General features: G+C 44.2%; 2 protein-coding genes across 2 annotated transcripts; one reads left to right on the top strand and one right to left on the bottom strand.

Moving 5' to 3' along the window:
- The first annotated feature begins 714 nt into the window (after positions 1–714).
- Positions 715–3026, top strand: LOC145653037 (liver-expressed antimicrobial peptide 2). Its single transcript, XM_081704977.1, has 3 exons — positions 715–1124; positions 1704–1846; positions 2717–3026. Exons 1-3 carry the CDS (start codon positions 1059–1061, stop codon positions 2760–2762), a joined length of 255 nt encoding a protein of 84 aa, XP_081561103.1. The 5' UTR covers positions 715–1058; the 3' UTR covers positions 2763–3026.
- On the bottom strand, positions 3008–22556 carry scarb2c (scavenger receptor class B, member 2c). The gene is made up of 12 exons (XM_027032289.3): positions 22383–22556; positions 21694–21851; positions 20981–21125; positions 20332–20523; positions 19765–19856; positions 19443–19562; positions 18618–18793; positions 17782–17900; positions 15138–15211; positions 9699–9744; positions 8014–8166; positions 3008–6314 (listed from the first exon to the last, which is right to left on the bottom strand). The coding sequence occupies exons 1-12, from the start codon at positions 22503–22505 to the stop codon at positions 6273–6275; spliced, it is 1440 nt and encodes a 479-aa protein (XP_026888090.2). The 5' UTR covers positions 22506–22556; the 3' UTR covers positions 3008–6272.
- Positions 22557–25016: the final 2460 nt, after the last annotated feature.

The following is a 25016-nucleotide window of genomic DNA, read 5'->3' as shown; positions in this document are numbered from 1 at the left end:
GGAGTGAGGGTTGGGGTAGGGAGGTAGGGAGTGAGGGTTGGAGTGAGGGAGGTAGGGAGTGAGGGTTGGGGTAGGGAGGTAGGGAGTGAGGATTGGAGTGAGGGAGGTAGGGAGTGAGGGTTGGGGTAGGGAGGTAGGGAGTGAGGATTGGAGTGAGGGACGGTTGGGGTAGGGAGGTAGGGAGTGAGGGACGGTTGGGGTAGGGAGGTAGGGAGTGAGGGTTGGAGTGAGGGACGGTGGGGGTAGGGAGGTAGGGAGTGAGGGTTGGAGTGAGGGAGGTAGGGAGTGAGGGTTGGACTGAGGGTTGGGGGTAGGGAGTGAGGTAGTGAGCGAGGGTTGGAGTGAGGGAGGTAGGGAGTGAGGGTTGGGGTAGGGAGGTAGGGAGTGAGGATTGGAGTGAGGGACGGTTGGGGTAGGGAGGTAGGGAGTGAGGGTTGGAGTGAGGGAGGTAGGGAGTGAGGGTTGGGGTAGGGAGGTAGGGAGTGAGGATTGGAGTGAGGGACGGTGGGGGTAGGGAGGTAGGGAGTGAGGGTTGGACTGAGGGAGGTAGGGAGTGAGGGTTGGACTGAGGGTTGGGGGTAGGGAGTGAGGTAGTGAGCGAGGGTTGGAGTGAGGGAGGTAGGGAGTGAGGGTTGGGGTAGGGAGGTAGGGAGTGAGGATTGGAGTGAGGGACGGTTGGGGTAGGGAGGTAGGGAGTGAGGGTTGGACTGAGGGTTGGGGGTAGGGAGTGAGGTAGTGAGCGAGGGTTGGAGTGAGGGAGGGAGGTAGGGAGCGTACATGTACATCACATCTCTCACACACACACACACACACACACACACACACGCACACACTCAGTGCCTCTCAGTGCTCTTGTGATTAAAGGTCCCTGTGCGGACGTGGAGCCCTCCTAACTTCCCCAGCTGGTGTGTCCCTCTTCGTGTTGTCGCGGGTGACCTTTGCCCTCTGAAGCCGTTATCGGTGGATCTGCGTGGTGATATAAACACAGGCTGCGCTGCTGGTTCCACTGGCACTGGAGGAGCAGTTAAACACACAGGACTGAACGCCACGCTGCCATCATGAGACATCCCTCACTCAACCTTCTCACCCTTGCTGTCCTGACGTCTCTGCTCTGCACTGCTCAGGTAGGACACCCACCACACTAGGACGAGTGTGTGTGTGTAGCACGTGTGTGGGTCCAGGGGGACGCACTTTCTGACAAACTGGTCCACTCTTTATGCACAGTGGGTTGGGTTAAGGGTTAGCCCTGGTGGTCGTGGTGAAGCTTTGGGCATACTTGTGCTTGAGCACTGGGAGAACTGGCTGCATTGGGTGTAACAGAACATGTTGAGAGTTGGAGACAGCAGCTATGGATACACAGACAGAAAGCAGTTAACATCAATTTGGGCTAATTTGGGTTAACCCTAATCCCAGTCTGATGGTTTTGGCACGCACTTTCCAGAATTTGCTTGTCTTTTATTTTTCTGGAAGCCTTTTTAATGGCCAGCAACAGTCAGTTGTGTGAGGAACTGATACGCTTGATGAGTGAAGATCAGGGACTGGGTGGCCATAACCATACAACAAACATGAAAATGCACTTACCTGGTCCTCCCTAAGACAAGTCTTACTGTGGTGTTTAACATAAGTCTTACTGTGGTGTTTAACATAAGTCTTACTCTGATACGTGCAGTGTCTTTCCTAACACCCCCTCCCCTCACCTGTAGGTGAAAGCAGCTCCTGTTCTGGACTCCTGGAGCTCTGGCCTAATCCAGCGTGCAAAGCGTTCGTTGTTATGGCGCTGGAACACCCTGAAGCCGGTGGGGTCAGGCTGCAGAGATCACTTTGAGTGTGGGACCAACTACTGCAGGTACACAAACCCCAAAAAGGACTGAAAACCTCACACCTCAGAAAATGTGACTTCAGGGGGACAAATCAAGGGATTTATAGAATTGATATAATTTATATAAATAACAGACCCCATACATGTCATGGGGTTGTACTCATCATGTAAAGACAGCTAGAGAATGGAGTAGCATGTATTTACATACAATGACAAATTACACATTTACCTTTTTGTTACAGAAACTGGCATAGGGGTGTGTGTTCTGAACCACTAAACATGTTTACAGTAGGACTGTCCTCAATGTTATTATCTTGGTGAACCTTGACCCCAAAATAATTGGCTTCTGATACACACTTATCAGACTATTAAACATAGTTAATGATTCAGTAGTCAGGAGAGATTAAACTTCCAATCATTGCATTTTACTTGTGATCATTCTGAAGAGTCTAGTAACAGAAAGAGAAAACGTCTCCATTATAGCATCTGGTTCTGCTCACATAGTGCCAGCTTCTGACTACACAAACATACCGCAAACCCAGTGGCCTGATTACAATTCCCTAAATAATAACAATTACGTCTGTACTATTAGTGAAGGTATACAGTAAAATACCCTCCAGACTCTGTAGTAAAGAACTCACATGCAACCCCTCTCAAGCTTTGGGTGGAGGGTTAGGGTTAATGTTCCTGACACAGAAGGCCACTGAGACTACTCTGCGGTGCTTTCAGCAAACAACATATAAATAAAAATTACTTGAATATAAGAAATTAGTAGTTGATCTATAGAGAAAATCTGAACAATAACTGCATGACTGAACAATCTAAACAATAATAATCTGAAAAATAGCTGTTTAACTGTTTATGGCCGCAATGTTATTTTTCCTCCTGCTTTTGCAGGAGAAACATCTGCACTTTCCAGGCTGAACCGTCCCTGCTCCAGTGAGAGGAGACAGGACACACTACACTCATGTTGGAGGGTCCATACATGCCACGATGCCAAGCCTTTCTGTGTAATGTGCTCAGGCTTTAGTATTGGCCTTCAAAATTCCACACTGTACCCACCTAAAATGGCCATAAATACTACTTGCAAGAATCCTGTTATGTTCCTGAGTGACTCCTGAGCTTGTGATGTAGTCCAGGACACCATGAGAGGCCACACACGCTTAATCTGATCAAACACAGTCCACGTCAGAAGACATCATTCACATTTATTAACAGGTTATTAGAGCGATATTTATTTGTAAATATTGGACACACAGGCAAGACTACCATAAAATGTAAATACTGTTTGCTGATGTGTTTTAAATGTTCTTGACATTGTTACAGTGCAATATGCGTCTTGTTTTATAAGAAAAAAAAAACCCAGATGTTGGAGTTTCAGAGCAATAATTGGATTCAAAACAAAACCAAACAAATCTTGGGGAGGCAGGTGTGAGTCAAAACATCCATGCAGACGTCTGTCCACACATGAACCCTTTCAGTTTAAACAACAGCAAAAGCTTCTTCCCTCACTGACAGGCATCCCGACAGATCATGGGCTTTAGCTAGACCACTGAACCACTGCAGGTCCTGGAAAAACGGCCAACACTGGCAACACGCCGCTCGGCCCAGGAGGGCCTCAGCTCAACAATTTCCCTTAGTTTGTGTTTCCAAGTTTGATTTTTTTGTGTCACTTCTTCAATAGTTTATTTTTAAACACAACATAAAACACAAAATAAATAATACGATATCTGTATTCGCGTGTTTATAGCTTTCTTAAATGCACCAGTTTTGCTGGTATATAGCATGATCCACTGCATATAGTGATTTGTGATTAGCATTGTGAAAATTCCTCCAGATGAAGTGATGCTTTACTGGTGGCAGTCGCTGTAGATCAGTACCGGTAACACTCAGACTGGCGGCCCCTGTAGACCTGCACCAATAACACTCAGACTGGTGGCCCCTGTAGACCTGCACCGGTGTCCAAGTGAGGTGATGCTGTATGTTTGTTGTATTGCCCACCCTCACCCACCTGTGGACAGACTTGATGAATCATGCTACAGGGTCTGTACAAGCGCAGCCTAACCCAGGCGGGGTAACTGAGTCAGGATGAAACAGGAAATCAAACTGCCTGAGTAAAGAATGATGAACAGAGATTTTGGAGATTTTCCTTTTCAAATTTGGGCAAAAAGACTTCATTACGAAAAGAACAAATCAAATTCTTCACATTTACCAGAAAACCGTTTAAAGTAACGCCCAACTCACACAAACACGGCAATCATCACTGCCCTCATATATTGTTATCCACTCTACTCTGCAACACGTTCTTAAAGTGCAATGGCCTATCTGAAGTGCTACATCAGTACAGACAGGTCTGCAGATGAGGTCTTTGTGGTAACTAGCTATGAACCCTGACTCCTCAGCTAGCAGATACTGGACGCTAAGGTGGCAGATACCGGACGCCAAGATGCCTGATTAAGGTAATGCCTTCTCAAGGCATTTGAGAAAACAGCAACAGCTTCAAAAATGCTGCTTTCAAAACTCACAAATATAGAAACACTTTCACAAAAATTGAAGACACCAAAATTTAGTTTCTGTATATTGTAGCCAATATATGGTTATAACACTGTAATTGATGCTTAATAATGTCAGAAAAGTGAAATGTAAGTGTGTTTGTTGTTTGGGTCTGCTGCTGCTCCATCCCTGCAGGACCTGGTGCCTGCAGACCTTCACCAGTAACACTGTGGTATTCCAGATGGACAGTTTCAGAAGTCACTCCATGGAGACTATGAGTCTTCTCTATACAAATTCTACAGTCCTCTCTGGATCTTGATGGTCCTCTTTTAACTCCACTTGCTCTGTTTTAAGATGGGATGGCACTAACGATGCATAGCACAAGACATTTTGTGCATTCACACACACAGTAAAAGCCAAATATGTGGGAAAATTAGTGATTACACGGTCAAGACAACCTTATAGATCAGAAGGTCTTACACATTAGGACCATCTGAGTTCTGACATGAGAATGAAGCTTACACGTAACTTTGTGAATGCATGCATCAAACATTATTTAAAATGCTTTGAATCTTACAGTACATTTGAAGCTCTTCTGCATTAGAAGCAAAGTGGAACAGAATAATAATTCTCAGTTACTACACATACAAAGTTAACACAAAATACAAAAATCAAATTTCAGATGCATAAAAACACAAGCAAATCAAAATATCGCTTCACCACCCACTCTAAAATAAACAATTTCTACTACACATTTGCCAACATAAAACCCCACAAATATCCAGTAAAATGTAGTAAAATCTGTTCTTTGATACAGTTAAATAGACTAGGTGCCTCTGCACCCTTCAACTGTGATTACTTCCTCACTGTGATTAATAGCTAACTGCGATTAGTTCCCTGTGTCTAATATCCCATAGTCCTGTGCCTTTATCCCATTTTATCCCATCGAATGGCTGCAGCTGTCCTGTGTCCCCCAGAGACAGGCTGTGCTCCCTGGAGCTCCAAGATCCAAGCTCCCACCCATCAGTGGCACAGAGGAATTACACAGCGGCCAGGTTTAGGGCTAAGGGTTAGGGTTAGGTGTAGGGTTAACCCAGGTGGCATTTCGGAATCCCGGCCAAATTGCAGTCATAACTTGAGTACACGTCAGTGTTTAAATTTAGAAGTCTGTGGACTCTGTGTGTGTCATTTTCTAAAAATTAGAATTCTGTGTAGAACCTGAATCTTACACAGAGTGGCATAACCCTGGTGCAGCCGGGGTTAGTGCACGCCGACAGGCCGGGTTAGGTTAGGGTCAGGGTCAGGCTTAGTGTAGGGTTAGGGTAGGATTAGTGTGCTGTGACAGAGCAGTGTTAATAATGGTGCATGTAGGGGACTTTGATATTTTAAGTGACGTGATGACCAACATATTGTGTCTAAATAAACGGAGCACGTCAAATCTGCTGTGGTGTCACACGGTTTTCTTTATACCTCCCACAGTTTTACTACGATCTGGGTAAACTCTTCTCAAGCAATCGATCGAGATTTACATGTTCATGGAATTCTATGGAGGTCACAAGACCTCCACAAGGTGAACAGCTAATCACTTACTGCCAATCACAACCCCGCCCCCTTCCTGTTAGTTATTTTGAAATCATCGGTGTTTGCGACCTGGACAAATATAACATTTTCTCAATAGCCATCTCACTGGTGCTCTCATTGTTAAACTAAAATGTGAAATTAAAAAAATAAATAAAACAAAAATATCCTCTAAAAGTCCACAAAGGCTGGAAAAATTGTGACTCCGACCAAAGTCTGCTGACATGATGACTGCTGCAGGCGTGAGAGACGACTGGGGCAAACACTGTACTGGCATTAGTGGTTAGCTGATTGGCTCCATGTAAAAACTACCTTCAGCTGAGAGGACAGATGCTGGATGAAAGACCCCTGACCTCCCCCTACCAGCCGTGACCTCTGGCATTTAGGACCCCAGCAAGGGCTGGCGCTCAGCAGGAGAGCTTGGCTGGAAAAAACAGGAAGAGAGAAAATACTGTGAAAATGTTCAACCTCAAACTTAACGGCTCAAAATGATTCTTCGTCCCACATCAGTTAATCTGCACAAAATGCACTGAAAAATGTACAGATCATCACGGACCTGGAAGGTCAACATGTGTCATACCCAGACCTTACTCTGGCACAAGGGAAATGTGTCCAAACACTTATGCTCACTGATCACTCAAGTGCCAGTGATTAATTACATTTAAAACACCCGCACTGCGCACATTATTAGACAGACTGACAATGATGTGATGAAAGGAACTTTGGTAGTGTCTGCAAGAGACTATTAGAGCTGTAAAAGACAATTAGAGTGTGTACAAAAACATTATTACCATAGTGATACAAGGGTTAGGTTTAGGTTTATTACCATGGTGATACAAAGGTTATGGTTATTACCATGGTCATAAAAGGTTTAGGGTTATTACCATGGTGATACAAGGGTTAGGTTTAGGTTTATTACCATGGTCATACAAGGGTTAGAGTTAGGTTTATTACCATGGTCATATAAAGGTTAGGTTTATTACCATGGTCATACAATGGTTAGGGTTAGGTTTATTACCATGGTCATAAAAGGTTTAGGGTTATTACCATGGTGATACAAGGGTTAGGTTTAGGTTTATTACCATGGTCATATAAAGGTTAGGTTTATTACCATGGTCATATAAAGGTTAGGTTTATTACCATGGTGATACAAGGGTTAGGGTTAGGTTTATTACCATGGTCATATAAAGGTTAGGTTTATTACCATGGTCATATAAAGGTTAGGTTTATTACCATGGTCATACAAGGGTTAGGTTTAGGTTTATTACCATGGTCATACAATGGTTAGGGTTAGGTTTATTACCATGGTCATATAAAGGTTAGGTTTATTACCATGGTCATACAATGGTTAGGGTTAGGTTTATTACCATGGTCATATAAAGGTTTAGGGTTATTACCATGGTCATATAAAGGTTAGGTTTATTACCATGGTCATATAAAGGTTAGGTTTATTACCATGGTCATACAATGGTTAGGTTTATTACCATGGTCATACAATGGTTAGGTTTATTACCATGGTCATACAAGGGTTAGGTTTAGGTTTATTACCATGGTCATACAAGGGTTAGGGTTAGGTTTATTACCATGGTCATATAAAGGTTAGGTTTATTACCATGGTCATACAATGGTTAGGGTTAGGTTTATTACCATGGTCATATAAAGGTTAGGTTTATTACCATGGTCATATAAAGGTTAGGTTTATTACCATGGTCATATAAAGGTTAGGTTTATTACCATGGTCATATAAAGGTTAGGTTTATTACCATGGTCATACAATGGTTAGGTTTATTACCATGGTCATATAAAGGTTAGGTTTATTACCATGGTCATATAAAGGTTAGGTTTATTACCATGGTCATATAAAGGTTAGGTTTATTACCATGGTCATATAAAGGTTAGGTTTATTACCATGGTCATACAATGGTTAGGTTTATTACCATGGTCATATAAAGGTTAGGTTTATTACCATGGTCATATAAAGGTTAGGTTTATTACCATGGTCATATAAAGGTTAGGTTTATTACCATGGTCATATAAAGGTTAGGTTTATTACCATGGTCATACAAGGGTTAGGGTTAGCAGACAAAGTTTAAAATTAAAGCAAATGAAAGTGCTACACTAACCTCTGGCGTTTTTAGAAAGCACAGCAACCCCATGAAGACCACACCCAGTATGATGCCTAGGCCAATCAGGATGAAGGGAATGTTGACCACCACGTTGCCCTCAGTAACCACCAGTCGCAGCTTCCTGGCAGACTCCTCATCAATGAGCACACTCTGGAAGAAAAGAGGGTGTGGTGGTGAACAAACCACATCCAGGTCACGGTCTGAGTACCAGTACTTGTTTTAGCATATGTGCAGGCATCTGGTGAGTTATGCAACCTGCAGATACATTAATGTCCACCAAAACAATGTCAACTCCCCCTTCTACCTTGTTCAGGAGAAGGGGCTCATCTGCTCTAATTCATCACAAAACATTCCGAGTTCACACGGGACAACTAGGGAGTGTTGTGGGAAAGGCTAAGTCTGGCATTCCAAAGAGTAGCAGCTGCCAAACAGAACTACGCAACCAGAAGAACAAACAGTCTTCAACTGCAGTCCCAGGAAGGCCGTGAACACACTTCTCCGATACCAGGAAACTCCAGAGCAACAACCGTCATGGTCTACAACTAAGAGAGGGATCTTGCACACCGCAAACACTCCAGCTGAAAACTGGTTTGGCTTTGACTGATCAGAACATCAATCCATTTGAGATGCTGTTTGAAAAAAAGGTGGAACTGAAACAAACAGAGGCAGTAAGTGATGTTTCTGTTAATAGATTTTAGACTGCCCTCCAAGGTGCTGCGGAACTTCGAAACTTGTACTATTGGGAGCATCCTCACGGGGAACATCACAGTCTGGTTTGGGAACAGCACCAAGTAGGACAGAAAAGCACCCCAGAGGGTGATGCGTTTAGCAGAGCGCATCACTCATACGGAACTTCCTGACCTGCAGACCATCTACTACACGCGGTGCCAGACCAAGGCCAGGAGGATTGTGAAGGATCCCACCCATCCCAACAATAGGCTCTTCTCTCTGTTGAGATCAGCGACGCGCTTTCACTCCCTGAAGACCAACACAGAGAGACTGAAGAGGAGCTTCTTCCCACAGGCCATTCGGGGCCTGAATCAGTGCAACTGATGAACTGTGGGGACTCTGTGCACTGTGTATGATGTCAATATCATAAAAACACTGCAATAACCGTAAACTAAATTGCAACTGGTAATTGTACACTTTATATATACACATATATACATATACATTGTACATTGTGTATATATACACACATATTCTATTATACATATATTGTATCCCTGTATCCCCTCAGTTCGGATAGAGCAGTCACAAAGCATTTCACTGTGATTTATACCATGTATGACTGTGTACGTGACAAAACTCTGAAAGTAACAATACTGGGGTTCGGTCGTCCGCTGGGTAAGGGCTATGTGATGCACCAATAAGAGTCCTTGGGCAAGACCCCCAACTCTACACTCGTCTACCTCCGTAACATTACTGTCACTGTGGATAAGAGTGTCTGCCCAATGTGTAGAATGTGAACTAATCTCATTTCCGCTGTCACCATGACAACATGCTGCCTGACTCTACAAGGGGCCTGCACTTCAAATAAACAACAACCAAAAAATAATTCTTTAAAAGTTCATCAGGATAGTGTAGTTCATGTCAGGGTGGTGTAATGCCTACCCTCTCCATGTCCTGACATTACACACAAACACTGGCAGTATAAAAAGTAAATGAACAGGAAGTCTCACCTCATTAAGGAACATCACTGGATAGACCAACGTCCTGATGTTCTCGCTGTGAGAACGGAAAAGAGGAAGAACAACACGTGAAAAACTAGACTGTACTTGTGCACACATGAAACCCCCTAAACTGAATGAAGGCTTCAAATTAGTTCATGTCTGAGATTTGATAGATTTGTGAAATTGAACCATTCCTCCCCTAAACACGAGGGCAGTTTTCCAACATGTGCTGTAACGTCATTCAGAACGTTGCACCAATGATTCACTTCTGCGAGTTGCAGAGGACAAGAACATCTGTCAAATGTAAACATTTACAAGGAGATGATCTGCAGGTCACAATCTGCACTAACCAAGATCCAGGACCTGTTATCCAACCACAGGGGCATGAGCCACTGGTAATCTTATCTGCCACAGAACTAATGGTTCTGAGATACAGCACCCTCAGCCCAGGTTAAAATAATAATAATTATAACAATAATAATAGCACTTTTAGGGACCCAAAAACACTAACAATAGTCAGTAAAAGGACACTGAGACAATAGATATGTCCAGTATACAGAACATTTACAGAGAGCACTCCCAGGACATAGGCAGAAGCAGACGAATGCGGTGTTTATGTTTGAGAAATATTAGAGGCAAGGGGGAAAAAAAAAAAAAAGATCTTTTTAAGGTTAGATTTGAATACAGAGAGAGCTGCAGACTGTTGGACCGGAGGGGGAAGAGTTCCAGAGTGGAGGCTCAAGAAATGCACGAACACCATCGGCGTGTAGGCTGTAGGAAGGAGCAGTACGCAGCCCAGCTGAGGAAGATCTGGCAGACATGAAGGAACGAGGTTATTTAGGGCTTTGTAGATTTTTAGGAGTAACTTGAAGGTGAATATGGAGAGTTGGGTGGGTGAGTATGCAAAGTATGGGTGAGTTAGTGAGTATGGAGAGTTGGTGAGTTAGTGAGTATGGTGAGTTAGTGAGTATGGGTGGGTGAGTTAGTGAGTATGGAGAGTTGGTGAGTTAGTGAGTATGGAGAGTTGGTGAGTTAGTGAGTATGGGTGGGTGAGTTAGTGAGTATGGAGAGTTGGTGAGTTTGGGTGGGTGAGTTAGTGAGTATGGAGAGTTGGTGAGTTAGTGAGTATGGAGAGTTGGTGAGTTAGTGAGTATGGAGAGTTGGTGAGTTAGTGAGTATGGAGAGTTGGTGAGTTAGTGAGTATGGAGAGTTGGTGAGTTAGTGAGTATAGGTGGGTGAGTTAGTGAGTATGGAGAGTTGGTGAGTATGGGTGGGTGGGTGAGTTAGTGAGTATGGGTGGGTGAGTTAGTGAGTATGGGTGGGTGAGTTAGTGAGTATGGAGAGTTGGTGAGTATGGGTGGGTGGGTGAGTTAGTGAGTATGGGTGGGTGAGTTAGTGAGTATAGGTGGGTGAGTTAGTGAGTATGGGTGGGTGGGTTAGTGATAGATAAATGTGTACGTCATCTGCAATAGCAGTGGAAGTCAAGGTTAAAGTGACATACACACACTATATTGCCAAAAGTACTCGCTCATCTACCTTCACACGCATATGAACTTGAGTGACATCCCAATCTTAATCCACAGGGTTTAATATAATGACGGCCCACCTGATGCAGCTATAGCAGCTTCAGATCTTCTGGGAAGGTGTTCCACAAGGTTCAGGAGTGTGCTTATGGGAAAATTTGACCATTCTTCCAGATGTGCATTTGTGAGGTCAGACACTGATGGTGGACAAGAAGGCCTGGCTCGCAGTCTCTGCTCCAATTCATCCCAAAAGTGTTCTGTCAGGTTGAGGTTAGGACTCTGTAGAGGACAGTCAAGCTCTTCTACACTAAACTCACTCATCCATGTCTTTACGGACCTTGTTTTGTGCGCTAGTGCGCAGTCAGGAAGGGGACATCCCCAAACTGTTCCAACAAAGTTGGGAGCATGAAATTGTCCAAAATCTCTTGACATGCTGAAGCATTAACAATTCCTTTCACTGGAACTAAGGGGCCCATCCCAACTCCTGAAAAACAACCCCACACCATAACCCCCCTCCACCAAACTTCACACTTCGCACAATGTAGTCAGACAAGTACCAGCAAACCCAGACTTGTTACATCGCATTGCCAGACGGAGAAGCGTGATTCGTTACTCCAGAGAACACGTCTCCACTGCTCTAGAGTCCAGTGACGGCGTGCTTCACACCACTGCATCCGACGCTTTGCACCGCACTTGGTGATGTAAGGCTTGGATGCAGCTGCTCGGCCATGGAAACCCATTCCATGAAGCCCTCTACACACTGTTCCTGAGCTGAAGGCCAAATAAAGTTTGAAGGTCTGTAGTGATTGACTCTGCAGAAAGTTGGTGACTACTGCACACTATGTGCCTCAGCGTCCACTGACCTTGCTCTGTCATTTTATATGGCCTACCACTTTGTGGCTGAGTTGCTTTCATTCCCAATCGTTTTCACTTTGTTATAATAATATCACTTGACTGTTGACAGTGGATTATTTAGTAGTAAGGAAATTTCATGCACAGGTGGCATCATGTCACGGTAGTACGCTGGAATTCACAACGCTCCTGAGAGCGAGCCATTCTTTCCCAAATATTTGTAGAAGCAGCCTGCATGCCTAAGTGCTTAGTTTTATACACCTGTGGCCATGGAAGTGATTGGAACATCTGAATTCAGTGATTTGGAGGGGTGATCAAATAATTTAGTGCATGTCCTAAAGGAAGGATGTACACAATGAATAGGAGGGGCCTAAGCACTGATCCTTGAGGAAACCCGAGTGGCAAGTGAAGATGAATATCCAGAGAGAGCAACAAACCGCCCTGGACTGGTTCACATCATATCTGGCTGACAGAACCCACAGCCGTCAATACCTAGCTCATGTAGCCTAGACAGAAAGACTTACCATGTCAAAGGCTGTGCTCAGACCTGGCAGAAAACACCAGAGAGAGCACCAGAATCCACATACATTAGATCACTGAAGATCTTTATTAAGAGATCGTGGGTTTGCTCATACTCAGCTCAGAGGTTTGGAGGATCAAATGCTCAAACATTTGCCATTCCTCAAATATTCTCCCACACATGCATAAACACGGCTCAGACCATGCAAGATGGAGTTCAGTGCTGCAGGCAGTTTCAGATCAACATGTTTTCACTGCTTACAGACTGTGGGTCCTTAAAAAAACTGACAAGGCATCAAAACCAACACACACACACACACACACACACACACACACACACACACAACGTACACTCCCTCCTGAGTAGGTAGGACAAAACTACCTACAATTTTATAACCCTTTAGAAACTTTTACAATCATCTTTGTGGGTGCTGCCTAGGAGTGAAAACTGCTCTCAAATATGCATAAACATTATGTTTCCAAAGAGACAAAGGGAAGCGTGATGAGAAGAAACTTGGAGCAAGGGACAGTCATCTCCTCATACGACCGTCTCCTCAGACAGCCATCATCTCCTCAAAGGAAGGTGGGCCACCTTTAATCTGTGGAGAGAGACCGCTGCTCCAGCAGCCGCTGCTTTGAAACGCTGCCTCTAACAGTCGAGGTATTTTAGAACTTCTAAAGTGAGCTCAAACAAACAGATGATGACAGACATCACATGTCTGACACGCATGCTGTGAGGTGCACATGTATGCAGGTCGTGAGCACAATGTGAAGGCAAACAGGCATTCAGAATACGACTTCCTGTGGACTGACCCACTTCCTGTGGACTGATCCACTTCCTAACATTCATGTTCATGTAGAGGAAACATACGCTGCCCCCCAACTCCAAGTCACAGGAAGACCTGCATAAATGGTTAAAAGAAGTTGTATTTAATAAACAACACACACCTTGTGGGGCCTTGCTGATATCGAACAAGTATTTTAAAACTGATCAACTATGAGAATCTTATATTTAGTAGTCAGTGGAACTTCAGTTTCCCTGGAAGTGTCACCCACCAAACGCTTTGTGTTAAAAGCCCTCTACAGGGCAGTGGTAGCTCAGGGGTCAAGGTACTTGACTTGTAATTGGAAGGTTGCCACTGTTGGGCCCCTGAGCAAGACCTTTAACCCTCAATTGCTCAGGTTGTACTCAGTCATAACCAAGTCACCTTGAATAAAAGCATCAGCTGAATGCTGTAAATGTTAAGAGTCCTCTACAGTCCATGTGGTCTGTGTCTACCCCAACCCTACTGGGTATGCTCGGACAGTCGCGTGGTCCCCCTCCGCTACCCTGACAAGGCTTTGGCTGGGATAAGCAGTAGTAGGTATGAAGCTCTGTGCAAAGCTTGGCTGCCTCAGGGCTCTGGAACAAGCAGGCCGTTGTTCATAAGCTCTGATGTGCTGCAGCAGGTTCTGTTTGGGGTAAGTGTGCAGGCTGAAGAAGATGCACGTTATAAAGTGTGCAGGCTGTCTGCAGCTCCGTGGCCATCACGAGAGTCACAGGTCACACATCTGAGGCTGGGAAGTGTATACTTGCACTGATCAGGAAGCCCTACCCTCAGAACAATACTGATCGAGATCTTCACACAGGAAACCCGACCCTCAATACACACAAAACTGCTCTGAGTCTTCACATGGGAAGCCCAATTCTCACAACTACACCTGCTCGGGGTCTTTAAACAGGAAGCCCAGCTCTCAGAACAGCACTGCTGTCTGCCTGAGCATGCAGACACAGGCCAAGGTCATTACCAATCCACTTCTAATGAATTTGAACAGCTTTTATATGAATCTTTGTTTAACAAGGCAGGGTGTGTCAGGGTGTGTTTCTCAAAAGCTTCACTCATTTTGTTCAGTGTAGATATGGACCTGCAACACTCCATTTGCTGTCGGTACGAAAAAGACAGTGTCTGTTATGTAGATCAGATCAGATATTAGGAACCATGCAAAGAGTTATTAAACTCCAGCAGGTTCACAAACATTTCCCCACATAGAAGCAGAAGAAAGCAGAAATGTTTCTGAAGTGAACAGCTTAGAGCAAGCGTGTCCCAGCCAGCTGGCCCTGTTCCCAGCACACCTCCGCCACACGGTCCAGGACGGATCAGCTGCCTCAGGCGGGAGACGCAAGGGAGCACCACGAAAACGTGGAGCGGCTTGGGACTCCCAAGGATGGGACTGAAAACACCTGCTTACGGCAAGCCACACAGTAGACAAGAACCTTTTCTGCCTTTCTAAGAATATGTCAGAATTGGACACGCCCAACCGATCCTTAGATCGGCATGGCAGAGTCATATATATCATGTGTTGATAAACATATATTCCATGATAGTTATACATCATGTGCAGTTAAACATATTTCAGGATTCAACTCACTCGCTTTTTCTATCAAGCATTGATCTGAAAGGACTTTATAAAAGTATAACTATACACAGTTTAAACAACTGAAGTAAAATATTGCACAAACATACAAATACACACATCTCAGGGACTGAGGAAGTTGACATGCACACACACATACCTAAAGAACGGAAGCTTCTCGATGAAGACGTTGACCTGAAGGCGCTTTGCTGCCTGCACTACGAAGCCTGTGAGCTATGGGAGAAAAGGAAAAAACAAACAAAACTAAACATAAGAACACCAGAGGGTTCACCTGGGTTTACTAAAACAGCACTGGATGGCGACTCCAGTAAATGACTATTGTTCTCAGCAAAGCCTGGGCAGTGTCACATGACTGAGTCAGAATGGATGGAGGCTGCACTCTGGTTTTCTTGACTCTGTCATGGTCGTCATGGTGACCGTCAGCAGTGTGGACACCTGTCGGCCATGTCATGGTTACACCTGTGCCAAAAACACACCACTAAAGCGCACTGTGGCTACAGCACATGGTGGAGTCCTCCAAGCCTTGCGGATGTGACCTCGTACGTGAAGACAGAGTGCACTATGAGGGGTTTGATCTGCACACTGCTAAACAAGCCTAGATCCTCAACACAGGTGAACCAGGTGTAGGTAAACAGGTAAACCTGGTGTATAAACAGATGTAAGAGCCGTTACACTTCTGGCAATAAAACTGGAATATAAAAAAGTCAACAAGGCCTGGAAGAAAAGACAGATGCACTCGTAACTCACACCGCACACACCTGTACACACCGCACACATCACACCTGTACCCTGTACACACCGCACACCTGTACACATCACACCTGTACACACCACACACACACGGGTACACACCTGTACACACTGCACACGTACCCTGTACACACCGCACACCTGTACACATCACACCTGTACACACCACACACACACGGGTACACACCTGTACACATCACACCTGTACCCTGTACACACTGCACACGTCACACCTGTACCCCAAGTCAAGGGAATGATGAGTAATACAGTTAACAAGGGTCATTTGGCACATATACATAGACTCACATGTTCCCAGGTGATCTTAGCTTTACTGCTTCTACACCATAATTAACGTGACACACACACACACACACACACACACACACACACACACACACACACACACACACACACACACACACACACACACACACACACACACACACATATATATATATATATAAATAAAAAAATGTAAGTGTGTGTACAGTGTGTGCAGTGTGTACAGGTATAATATAAACAATTTAATTTAATATCCATTTAATTACCATTTCAGACTTTCATTTAATATATTAATTCATTTAGGCCACAGTCAATGAGTGTGTGCCACAGGTTTAAAGGTACTGAGTGTGTGCCACTTATACATGATAACCCCTAGTTAGTTTTATATATGATGAACCCTACTTATACATATCCCCTAGTTAGTTATATATGATTCATGCAGACTGAAGACCCAGCTATTTGTGGAATATTTAAATGATCACTGACCCTGCTCCTATGCTGACTAACAAACTCTAGTAGTTATTGTTCATTACACTAATCACTGTCTGTTATAGAGCTTATATGCGTTTGTACTTCTAGTCATCAGCAGTGATCCCTGTATTCTACAGTGTTCTAGTTCATTGGTATTTTGGACTCTAACCTACTGTACTGTAGCAGGATATTCTAGGAGTGAAAGACAAAGCACTTTGTAAGTCGCTCTGGATAAGAGCGTCAGCCAGATGCCGTAACTGTAAATTCACCCTAGACAGGATACAGGACTAAGATTCCTGCGCTACTAAGTCAATATGGACTCGACTCTGTAACAATTTAATCTGCTTGATTTGAAACTGCACAAACACTGAAACACTGTACATTTTATCCTGTAAGGAATGGTAGCAACTAAAAACATCACCATACCACCCTCCTCTGTTAGCAGGTCAACTGCACATATCCTTCATAAGAGTTCACATACGTGTCCATGTATGCCAAGTAACATGAGGGCACTTGTGTGGCCTTTTCCACTACAAACCTGCTAAGGTGTGGAGACTCGGGTGTGGTGCTGCCTACTGCTCTCTGATCAATAAACCAACATATCTCACCAGAAGGAGTAAATCATAAAAATAAAGATTTCCTGGGGGAGGGAAGCTCGTGAGTTCCTGGAGGGGGTGGTGTAAGTATGAAGCTCATGGGGCGCGTGACTGTTGGAGTGTTGCTATCAGTCTGCTATTTGCTGAAACGAAAATGAATAGAACTCAGTTAATGTTCTCAGCTTGACTGTCCTGCTCTGTTTCAGGGTTAGTTGGGTGTCAAGGGAGGGAACATCTCTACACACTTATTTATGGGCCACAGAAAACCTGAGATTTATAATTCACAGTGGAAGAGGAAGGTAGACCAGTTCTGCCTTTAATTTACTGACCTGGTGAGGTCCAGAATCGTTTTTAAATGAACACGGTGAAGGTGTTTGAACTGGAATGATGTGAAGAGCAATGTGTTTCACACTGTGGGGGAGGGAGAGCAGATTCCCCCTGTCAGTGAGTTTGACGTGGTGGGGGGGGTCTAGTGTCTACCCCTGCTCTTCCCATGGCATTAACCTGGCGTAGATAACGAGGAGCTTAGCGAGCCCTTGTGTCATGTTCCCTAACTTACATTTACAGCAGGGCTCTATCCTTCCCTAGAGACCCGCTGCTGTGGGTAAACGAACGCAGGTGGGGGTTACTACAGGTCAGTCAGAGGGTTGCTGTGTTTTGAGTCCTAGGAAGTGTGACAGGTACCGGGTTGATGTCGATGGCGGTCTCATGCTCCTCCTTCCTGGGTCTCATCCCATACACGCTCTGGGCAAACTGCTCGTCCGCGTGGTAGAAATGTGGGCAGGACATGATGATTGGGGCACCTGCGATGAAAGAAAAACAAAAGATTTCCTACGTGTGCGCGTACGCTACCAGACGTGTCCCGCGCGTGGTCTACCAGACGCGTCCCACGCCGTCTACCAGACACATCCCACGCGTGCACGTACGCTACCAGACACGTCCCACGTGGTCTACCATGTCCCACGCATGCGCGCAGTCTACCAGACACGTCCCACGCGTGCGAGTGTGTGCAGTCTACCAGAGACATCCTACATGTGTGCGCTACCAGACACGTCCCACATGAGTGTGTGCACTCTGCTAGGGATGGTCACCTTTGTGGTCACCATCCCTGTTTACATGTGAGGTTGCATGGCTACTCTTTATTAGCAGTGTGTTTGTTGTGCAACACACCTGCTTCCATCTCAACATGCTCAGTAATCACATCCATGCAGTTACAACCCCACATTTTTCAAACTAAAATAAACTTATATTTGTGCAAAGGTTTCTGGCAAAAGGCACATTTGAGCTATCAAACATTCACATATGCACACTGCAGTACACTTTACTGAATGGACGCACATGCACACCAAAATAACTACAGACACTCGCATAACTACAGACACCCAGATAACTACAGAAGTTTGTTTCTAGTTTTCCTACATAGTCAGGACATCGCTGTTCTAAAAATGTATGAACCCCCCCCCCCCCCACACACAGACATACACGAGCACACACACACACACACACACACACACACAGACCTGTTTTGCATACACTGACATTCAGCAGGCCGGAGCCGAGACAATTCCCTCCCAAGCAGAATCCAGCGTTGGCAGGATTTACCGACTTGTTGGCAAACACCTCAAAGGGGGGGACAAAACGGTAAACAGGGATCCCCTTCACACTCCGCTCAGCCTCAAATGTGGAATACAGGGACCTGACAACACACAAACATGGGGACTAGGGACACTATGGAAACACTGGAATAATCATCTACCCAATCAGTAGCAAAGTGAATAATTCAGCTGAAAGTATACAAGGAAAATGGACTTTTATTACTATCCAAACTGTGAACACACAACCATATGTGTAGAGACTTTAAAACCATATGAAGAAAAACCCACCCTCATTCAGACTGGCTAACTCAACCACTAAGAAATCTATGCCGCTAACTAAACCAACTGTGATATTATCTAAACCACTAAGTAAACAATTGAGAGAGAGAGAGACAGAGAGAATGAGAGAGAGAGAGAGAGAGAGAGAGTGTGAGTGAGTGAGTGAGTGAGAGTGTGTGTGTGATAGAGAAATAGAGAATGTGTGAGAGACCTCTGTCACATTACCCTCTCCTTGAGGTGATGGTCTCCACAACTCTACCCTGTTCTGAACATACCTACACTTGCAACCTTTCTAGAAAAGACAGAGGACAGGACAGTTACCACTCATGGCCCCGACCCGTGCCCTGACCTCGACCCTGAGACCCACCCCAAACTCTGCCCTGACCCCCGCCCCCTGTCATCCAGTTCTGGTGGATGAGAGAGACAGACAGGGAGAGGTAGAGAAACAGACAGACAGGGTCAAGGGTTAACCTGCACAGGTCAGTGGAGAACATGTAGAGCCTTTCGGTCTTGGTGATGACTGGATGAAACGTTGCTCCGTTGGTTCCATTGATCATATTACACTCATCTGTGGTCCACCAGCGCAGTGAACTACAAATCACAGATAAACGGATGAACTGCAAGATTTGAAAACAGGCCCTATCAGATATTCTGTACTGACTAGATGACTCAGTGTTTGGACTGAGTTCATGAGCAGATCTGCTGCAACTAAACGGGTTCTCTCATTTTCCTGCGACTTTCTCTAGAATGTAACGCAATATTTATAATAAATAATTATATAAAAAATAATTACCTTTGGCCATTCCACTGACTCACTCGAGCAAAATCCTGATAGTTCTGTTTCCCAGTGAAAAACACATACTCCTCATTATCTGTCCCATTCATCTGGAACACACACACACACACACACACACACACACACACACACACACACACACACACACACACAAGCTGTGAATAGATGTCGACTCTCAGACAAGGAGACTTTGACCCTCTGTGGCCATAAGGAGTCCTCAAACCCCTGTACTCAAACACTCAGTAGACAAACACAAACAGTCAGTAGAGAGACACCTAGTAGAGACACATGCCAAAAATGTAAATTAAACATCATTCTGGCTGATTTGTGTAGTAGATTTTTGAGGGTTCTAACCAAATTTGTTTCAGTTCACTCACCTGTCTCAGACCTTTGAAACTTCAAAGCTCAAATTAAAACTCGCATTCTGTGTAAGAAATTCAGCACCACAGCCTACTGACCCTCTTCTCAGCCAGAGAGAAAAATCGTCTCCTTGAATCTGGCAGTTCTGTGTTTCTGAAACGTGAAGCTCAAGCCTAAAGCTTGTGTTGGTGCAGTGGGTGCTACCTTGTAGAATAGGCCAAAGTAGGGGTCGAGAGAGGGGTCAACCACATGGAGATCCTTCAGCAGGGGGTCCTCGTACCCCCACAGGAGCTCAGACACGGTCCGCATGGCAAACAGTCCGATGCCTTTGGACTTCATCAGGTCAGCGATGAAGCGGCTTATGATGGAATGACCTTTGAACTTCTCCATCACCGCCTAAACCAAACACAGACCGCAGCAGACCAATGTGTGTACAATCAAGGACAATGTAACCCTACCTCTAAAAGGTCAGGGCCTAATTAACTAACCCTACCTCTAAAAGGTCAGGGCCTAATTAACTAACCCTAACCCTACAGGTCAGGGCCTAATTAACTAACCCTACCTCTAAAGGTCAGGGCCTAATTAACTAACCCTAATCCTATAGATCAGTGCCTAATTAAGAAATTCTAACCCTAATTAATTAACCCTAAAAGGTCAGTGCCAAATGAACTAACCCTACACCTACAGGTCAGTGCCTAATTAACTAACCTTAACCCAATGTCAGTGCCTAAGACTCATCATAATCTAAACTGTCTCCGAGACTTTCCAGTGAAGGCCTCCCAATGAAGTAATGGATTAAACGAAATCTTGTGGTCAGAGACTTTGTAGATGAATGTAAAGTGTAGAGTTTTACCACAGCAGGGATGTTGGCAGTCCTGATGAGGTCGTCCTCTAACCCTCGCGACCTGCTGGGCTCGAACACGTAGGTTCTGGGGTTGACCGCTGCTACTTTGGTACCATTCGCCATGAAGATCACCCGCTCCATGGGCCGATACTCTCTAAAAACACACACACACACACACACACACACACACACACACACACACACACACACACACACACACACAGGAAGTGAAACCTCTCAGTACCATCTGACCCTAAGAGTGGAGTCAACAAAATGAGCAAAGGTTTAGTCTTCTCTGAGATTAAATGTTGATGTAAAACTTTATCATCATCATTATCCCACATCCTCTACAAATATACTTGGGTCATATGCAATGGAAGCTTCCTACACCATAAATCAAACTAGCGTTCATTTATGTTAAGATGACAATATATATAATAATGATAAAACAAAAAATTAAAAAATAGCTATGTCTTGGGTCCTCTGTATACAAGAATATACACATGACCAAAATTAGTCTTACAGCTTAAAAGATTACTGTCAACATCATGTCACTTTAGTTCAGGAGGGGTTAATCTTTACCCAGGAAACCAGCCCTGATCATCAAACATTTTCCACACACACACACACACACACACAGGTCCATGTGACTCCATTTCAGTTCCAATGAACAAAGATCACATGACTTGTGTTACAAGCGTCGTGCTCCGTTTGGCTCTTACCTGTATGTGTACGGCCCGACCTCGATCACCGCAGGTCGCTCTCCCGACATCACCTCCGCGGGATTTGTCAGATTGAAGAAGTAAAACTCCATGTAGACAGGCGGGGGAGGATCTTGCCATATTGCAAACGCCTCTGTGCCATTTTCCAGCACTACTTCCTGCGAGGGAAAGGGTAGTGGGTTAAGATAAGGGTTAGAGTTAGGATGCTACTTTATACTGTGGCGGTTTGGTGCCCATGATCAATACTAAGAGACCCCACAGCCATCATGAATGATATCAGCACGGAAACCTCAGAGTGAATAGCAGGGGTTTTTTCCACGACTTTAACATTGTTGACTAAACAGCAATGTCAATATCTGATATTTGTCACCTTTCCCAAATAAAGTCCCGTTCAAGCCTTCTCAGCGCGCCCGCGCGCGCACACAGACACACGCAGCCGCAGCAGGTGTGTGAGGTTGTGTGTGTGTGTGTGTGTGTGTGTGTGTGTGTGTGTGTGTAAGCAGAGTAACGGAGTTTTCGGAGGAACACAGCTGTTTTATAGCTACTGTAGCTAGCCAACGAGAGAAACAGGAAGGGTTTCACACCGTCACCTTCCGTTGCTCATCCGACTAACCAGTGTCGTTAGTGTGCGTGCCAGCGACAACTAGCTAACAATGGCTGTCTTAGCTTAGCATGCTGGCCTCACTTACCGATTTTATCCTGTTGTACAACACGCTTTGGAAGACGTGCGCCAACGCCACTGCAATGCCCACGATTAAGATGAGAATGGACAGCAGCCCTGCGCCGTAGATGCAGCAGGACCTGAGCGCCATCGCGGCTAACGCAGCCGTCTCAGCGCGAGACCCGCGTCACGTGACAGCGCGCGTCCGCCTTGTTTATGCTCGTCATTCCTCAGAAGGTTACAAGGGTTCAGACATCGTCTGGACACAACTGAGCCTTGTGTGCATTTAATCAGAACTGGGCCTTGTGTACATTTAATCAGAACGGTGTCTTTTGTACATTTAATCAGAACTGGGCCTTTTGTGTATTTAATCAGAACTGTGTCTTGTGTACATTTAATCAGAACTGGGCCTTGTATGCATTTAATCAGAACTGTGTCTTGTGTACATTTAATCAGAACTGGGCCTTGTATGCATTTAATCAGAACTGTGTCTTGTGTACATTTAATCAGAACTGTGTCTTGTGTGCATTTAATCAGAACTGGGCCTTTTGTGTATTTAATCAGAACTGTGTCTTGTGTGCATTTAATCAGAACTGTGTCTTGTGTACATTTAATCAGAACGGTGTCTTGTGTACATTTAATCAGAACGGTGTCTTTTGTACATTTAATCAGAACTGGGCCTTTTGTGTATTTAATCAGAACTGTGTCTTGTGTACATTTAATCAGAACTGGGCCTTGTATGCATTTAATCAGAACTGTGTCTTGTGTACATTTAATCAGAACTGGGCCTTGTATGCATTTAATCAGAACTGTGTCTTGTGTACATTTAATCAGAACTGTGTCTTGTGTGCATTTAATCAGAACTGGGCCTTTTGTGTATTTAATCAGAACTGTGTCTTGTGTGCATTTAATCAGAACTGTGTCTTGTGTACATTTAATCAGAACGGTGTCTTGTGTACATTTAATCAGAACGGTGTCTTTTGTACATTTAATCAGAACTGGGCCTTTTGTGTATTTAATCAGAACTGTGTCTTGTGTACATTTAATCAGAACTGGGCCTTGTATGCATTTAATCAGAACTGTGTCTTGTGTACATTTAATCAGAACTGTGTCTTGTGTGCATTTAATCAGAACTGGGCCTTTTGTGTATTTAATCAGAATTGTGTCTTGTGTGCATTTAATCAGAACTGAGCCTTGTGTGCATTTAATCAGAACTGGGCCTTGTGTGCATTTAATCAGAACTGAGCCTTTTGTGCATTTAATCAGAACTGAGCCTTTTGTGCATTTAATCAGAACTGGGCCTTGTGTGCATTTAATCAGAACTGGGTCATGTGTGTATTTAATCAGAACTGAGCCTTGTGTACATTTAATCAGAACTGGGCCTTGTGTGCATTTAATTAGAACTGGGTCATGTGTGCATTTAATCAGAACTGAGCCTTGTGTACATTTAATCAGAACGGTGTCTTGTGTATATTTAATCAGAACTGGGCCTTGTGTGCATTTAATCAGAACGGTGTCTTGTGTACATTTAATCAGAACTGAGCCTTGTGTACATTTAATCAGAACTGTGTCTTGTGTACATTTAATCAGAACTGTGTCTTGTGTACATTTAATCAGAACTGAGCCTTGTGTGCATTTAATCAGAACTGGGCCTTGTGTGCATTTAATCAGAACTGAGCCATGTGTACATTTAATCAGAACTGTGTCTTGTGTACATTTAATCAGAACTGGGCCTTGTGTGCATTTTATCAGAACTGGGTCATGTGTGCATTTAATCAGAACTGAGCCTTGTGTGCATTTAATCAGAACTGGGCCTTTTGTGTATTTAATCAGAACTGAGCCTTGTGTGCACCTAATCAGAACTGGGCCTTTTGTGTATTTAATCAGAACTGGGCCTTTTGTGTATTTAATCAGAACTGGGCCTTGTGTGCATTTAATCAGAACTGTGTCTTGTGTACATTTAATCAGAACTGGGCCTTGTGTGCATTTAATCAGAACTGGGTCATGTGTGCATTTAATCAGAACTGGGCCTTTTGTGTATTTAATCAGAACTGTGTCTTGTGTGCATTTAATCAGAACTGTGTCTTGTGTACATTTAATCAGAACGGTGTCTTGTGTACATTTAATCAGAACGGTGTCTTTTGTACATTTAATCAGAACTGGGCCTTTTGTGTATTTAATCAGAACTGTGTCTTGTGTACATTTAATCAGAACTGGGCCTTGTATGCATTTAATCAGAACTGTGTCTTGTGTACATTTAATCAGAACTGGGCCTTGTATGCATTTAATCAGAACTGTGTCTTGTGTACATTTAATCAGAACTGTGTCTTGTGTGCATTTAATCAGAACTGGGCCTTTTGTGTATTTAATCAGAACTGTGTCTTGTGTGCATTTAATCAGAACTGTGTCTTGTGTACATTTAATCAGAACGGTGTCTTGTGTACATTTAATCAGAACGGTGTCTTTTGTACATTTAATCAGAACTGGGCCTTTTGTGTATTTAATCAGAACTGTGTCTTGTGTACATTTAATCAGAACTGGGCCTTGTATGCATTTAATCAGAACTGTGTCTTGTGTACATTTAATCAGAACTGTGTCTTGTGTGCATTTAATCAGAACTGGGCCTTTTGTGTATTTAATCAGAATTGTGTCTTGTGTGCAT

This window comes from Electrophorus electricus, chromosome 21 (assembly GCF_041902795.1).
Source record: "Electrophorus electricus isolate QZ-2024a chromosome 21, ASM4190279v1, whole genome shotgun sequence".
Taxonomy (NCBI): Eukaryota; Metazoa; Chordata; class Actinopteri; order Gymnotiformes; family Gymnotidae; genus Electrophorus; species Electrophorus electricus.
Note: the sequence above shows the minus strand (reverse complement) of the source record. Positions and strands in the feature narration are given on the sequence as shown.

What these genes read in the sequence shown, in the direction of transcription:
- LOC145653037 (XM_081704977.1), top strand. Translation starts at nt 1,059, where the DNA reads ATGAGACATCCCTCACTCAACCTTCTCACCCTTGCTGTCCTGACGTCT. An exon ending in CTCTGCTCTGCACTGCTCAG is followed by an intron (nt 1,125 to 1,703) that starts GTAGGACACCCA and finishes CCTCACCTGTAG; the next exon opens with GTGAAAGCAGCTCCTGTTCT. An exon ending in TGTGGGACCAACTACTGCAG is followed by an intron (nt 1,847 to 2,716) that starts GTACACAAACCC and finishes CTGCTTTTGCAG; the next exon opens with GAGAAACATCTGCACTTTCC.
- scarb2c (XM_027032289.3), bottom strand. Translation starts at nt 22,505, where the DNA reads ATGGCGCTCAGGTCCTGCTGCATCTACGGCGCAGGGCTGCTGTCCATT. An exon ending in TGTACAACAGGATAAAATCG is followed by an intron (nt 21,852 to 22,382) that starts GTAAGTGAGGCC and finishes TTTCCCTCGCAG; the next exon opens with GAAGTAGTGCTGGAAAATGG. An exon ending in AGTCAGTGGAATGGCCAAAG is followed by an intron (nt 19,563 to 19,764) that starts GTAATTATTTTT and finishes TGTGATTTGTAG; the next exon opens with TTCACTGCGCTGGTGGACCA.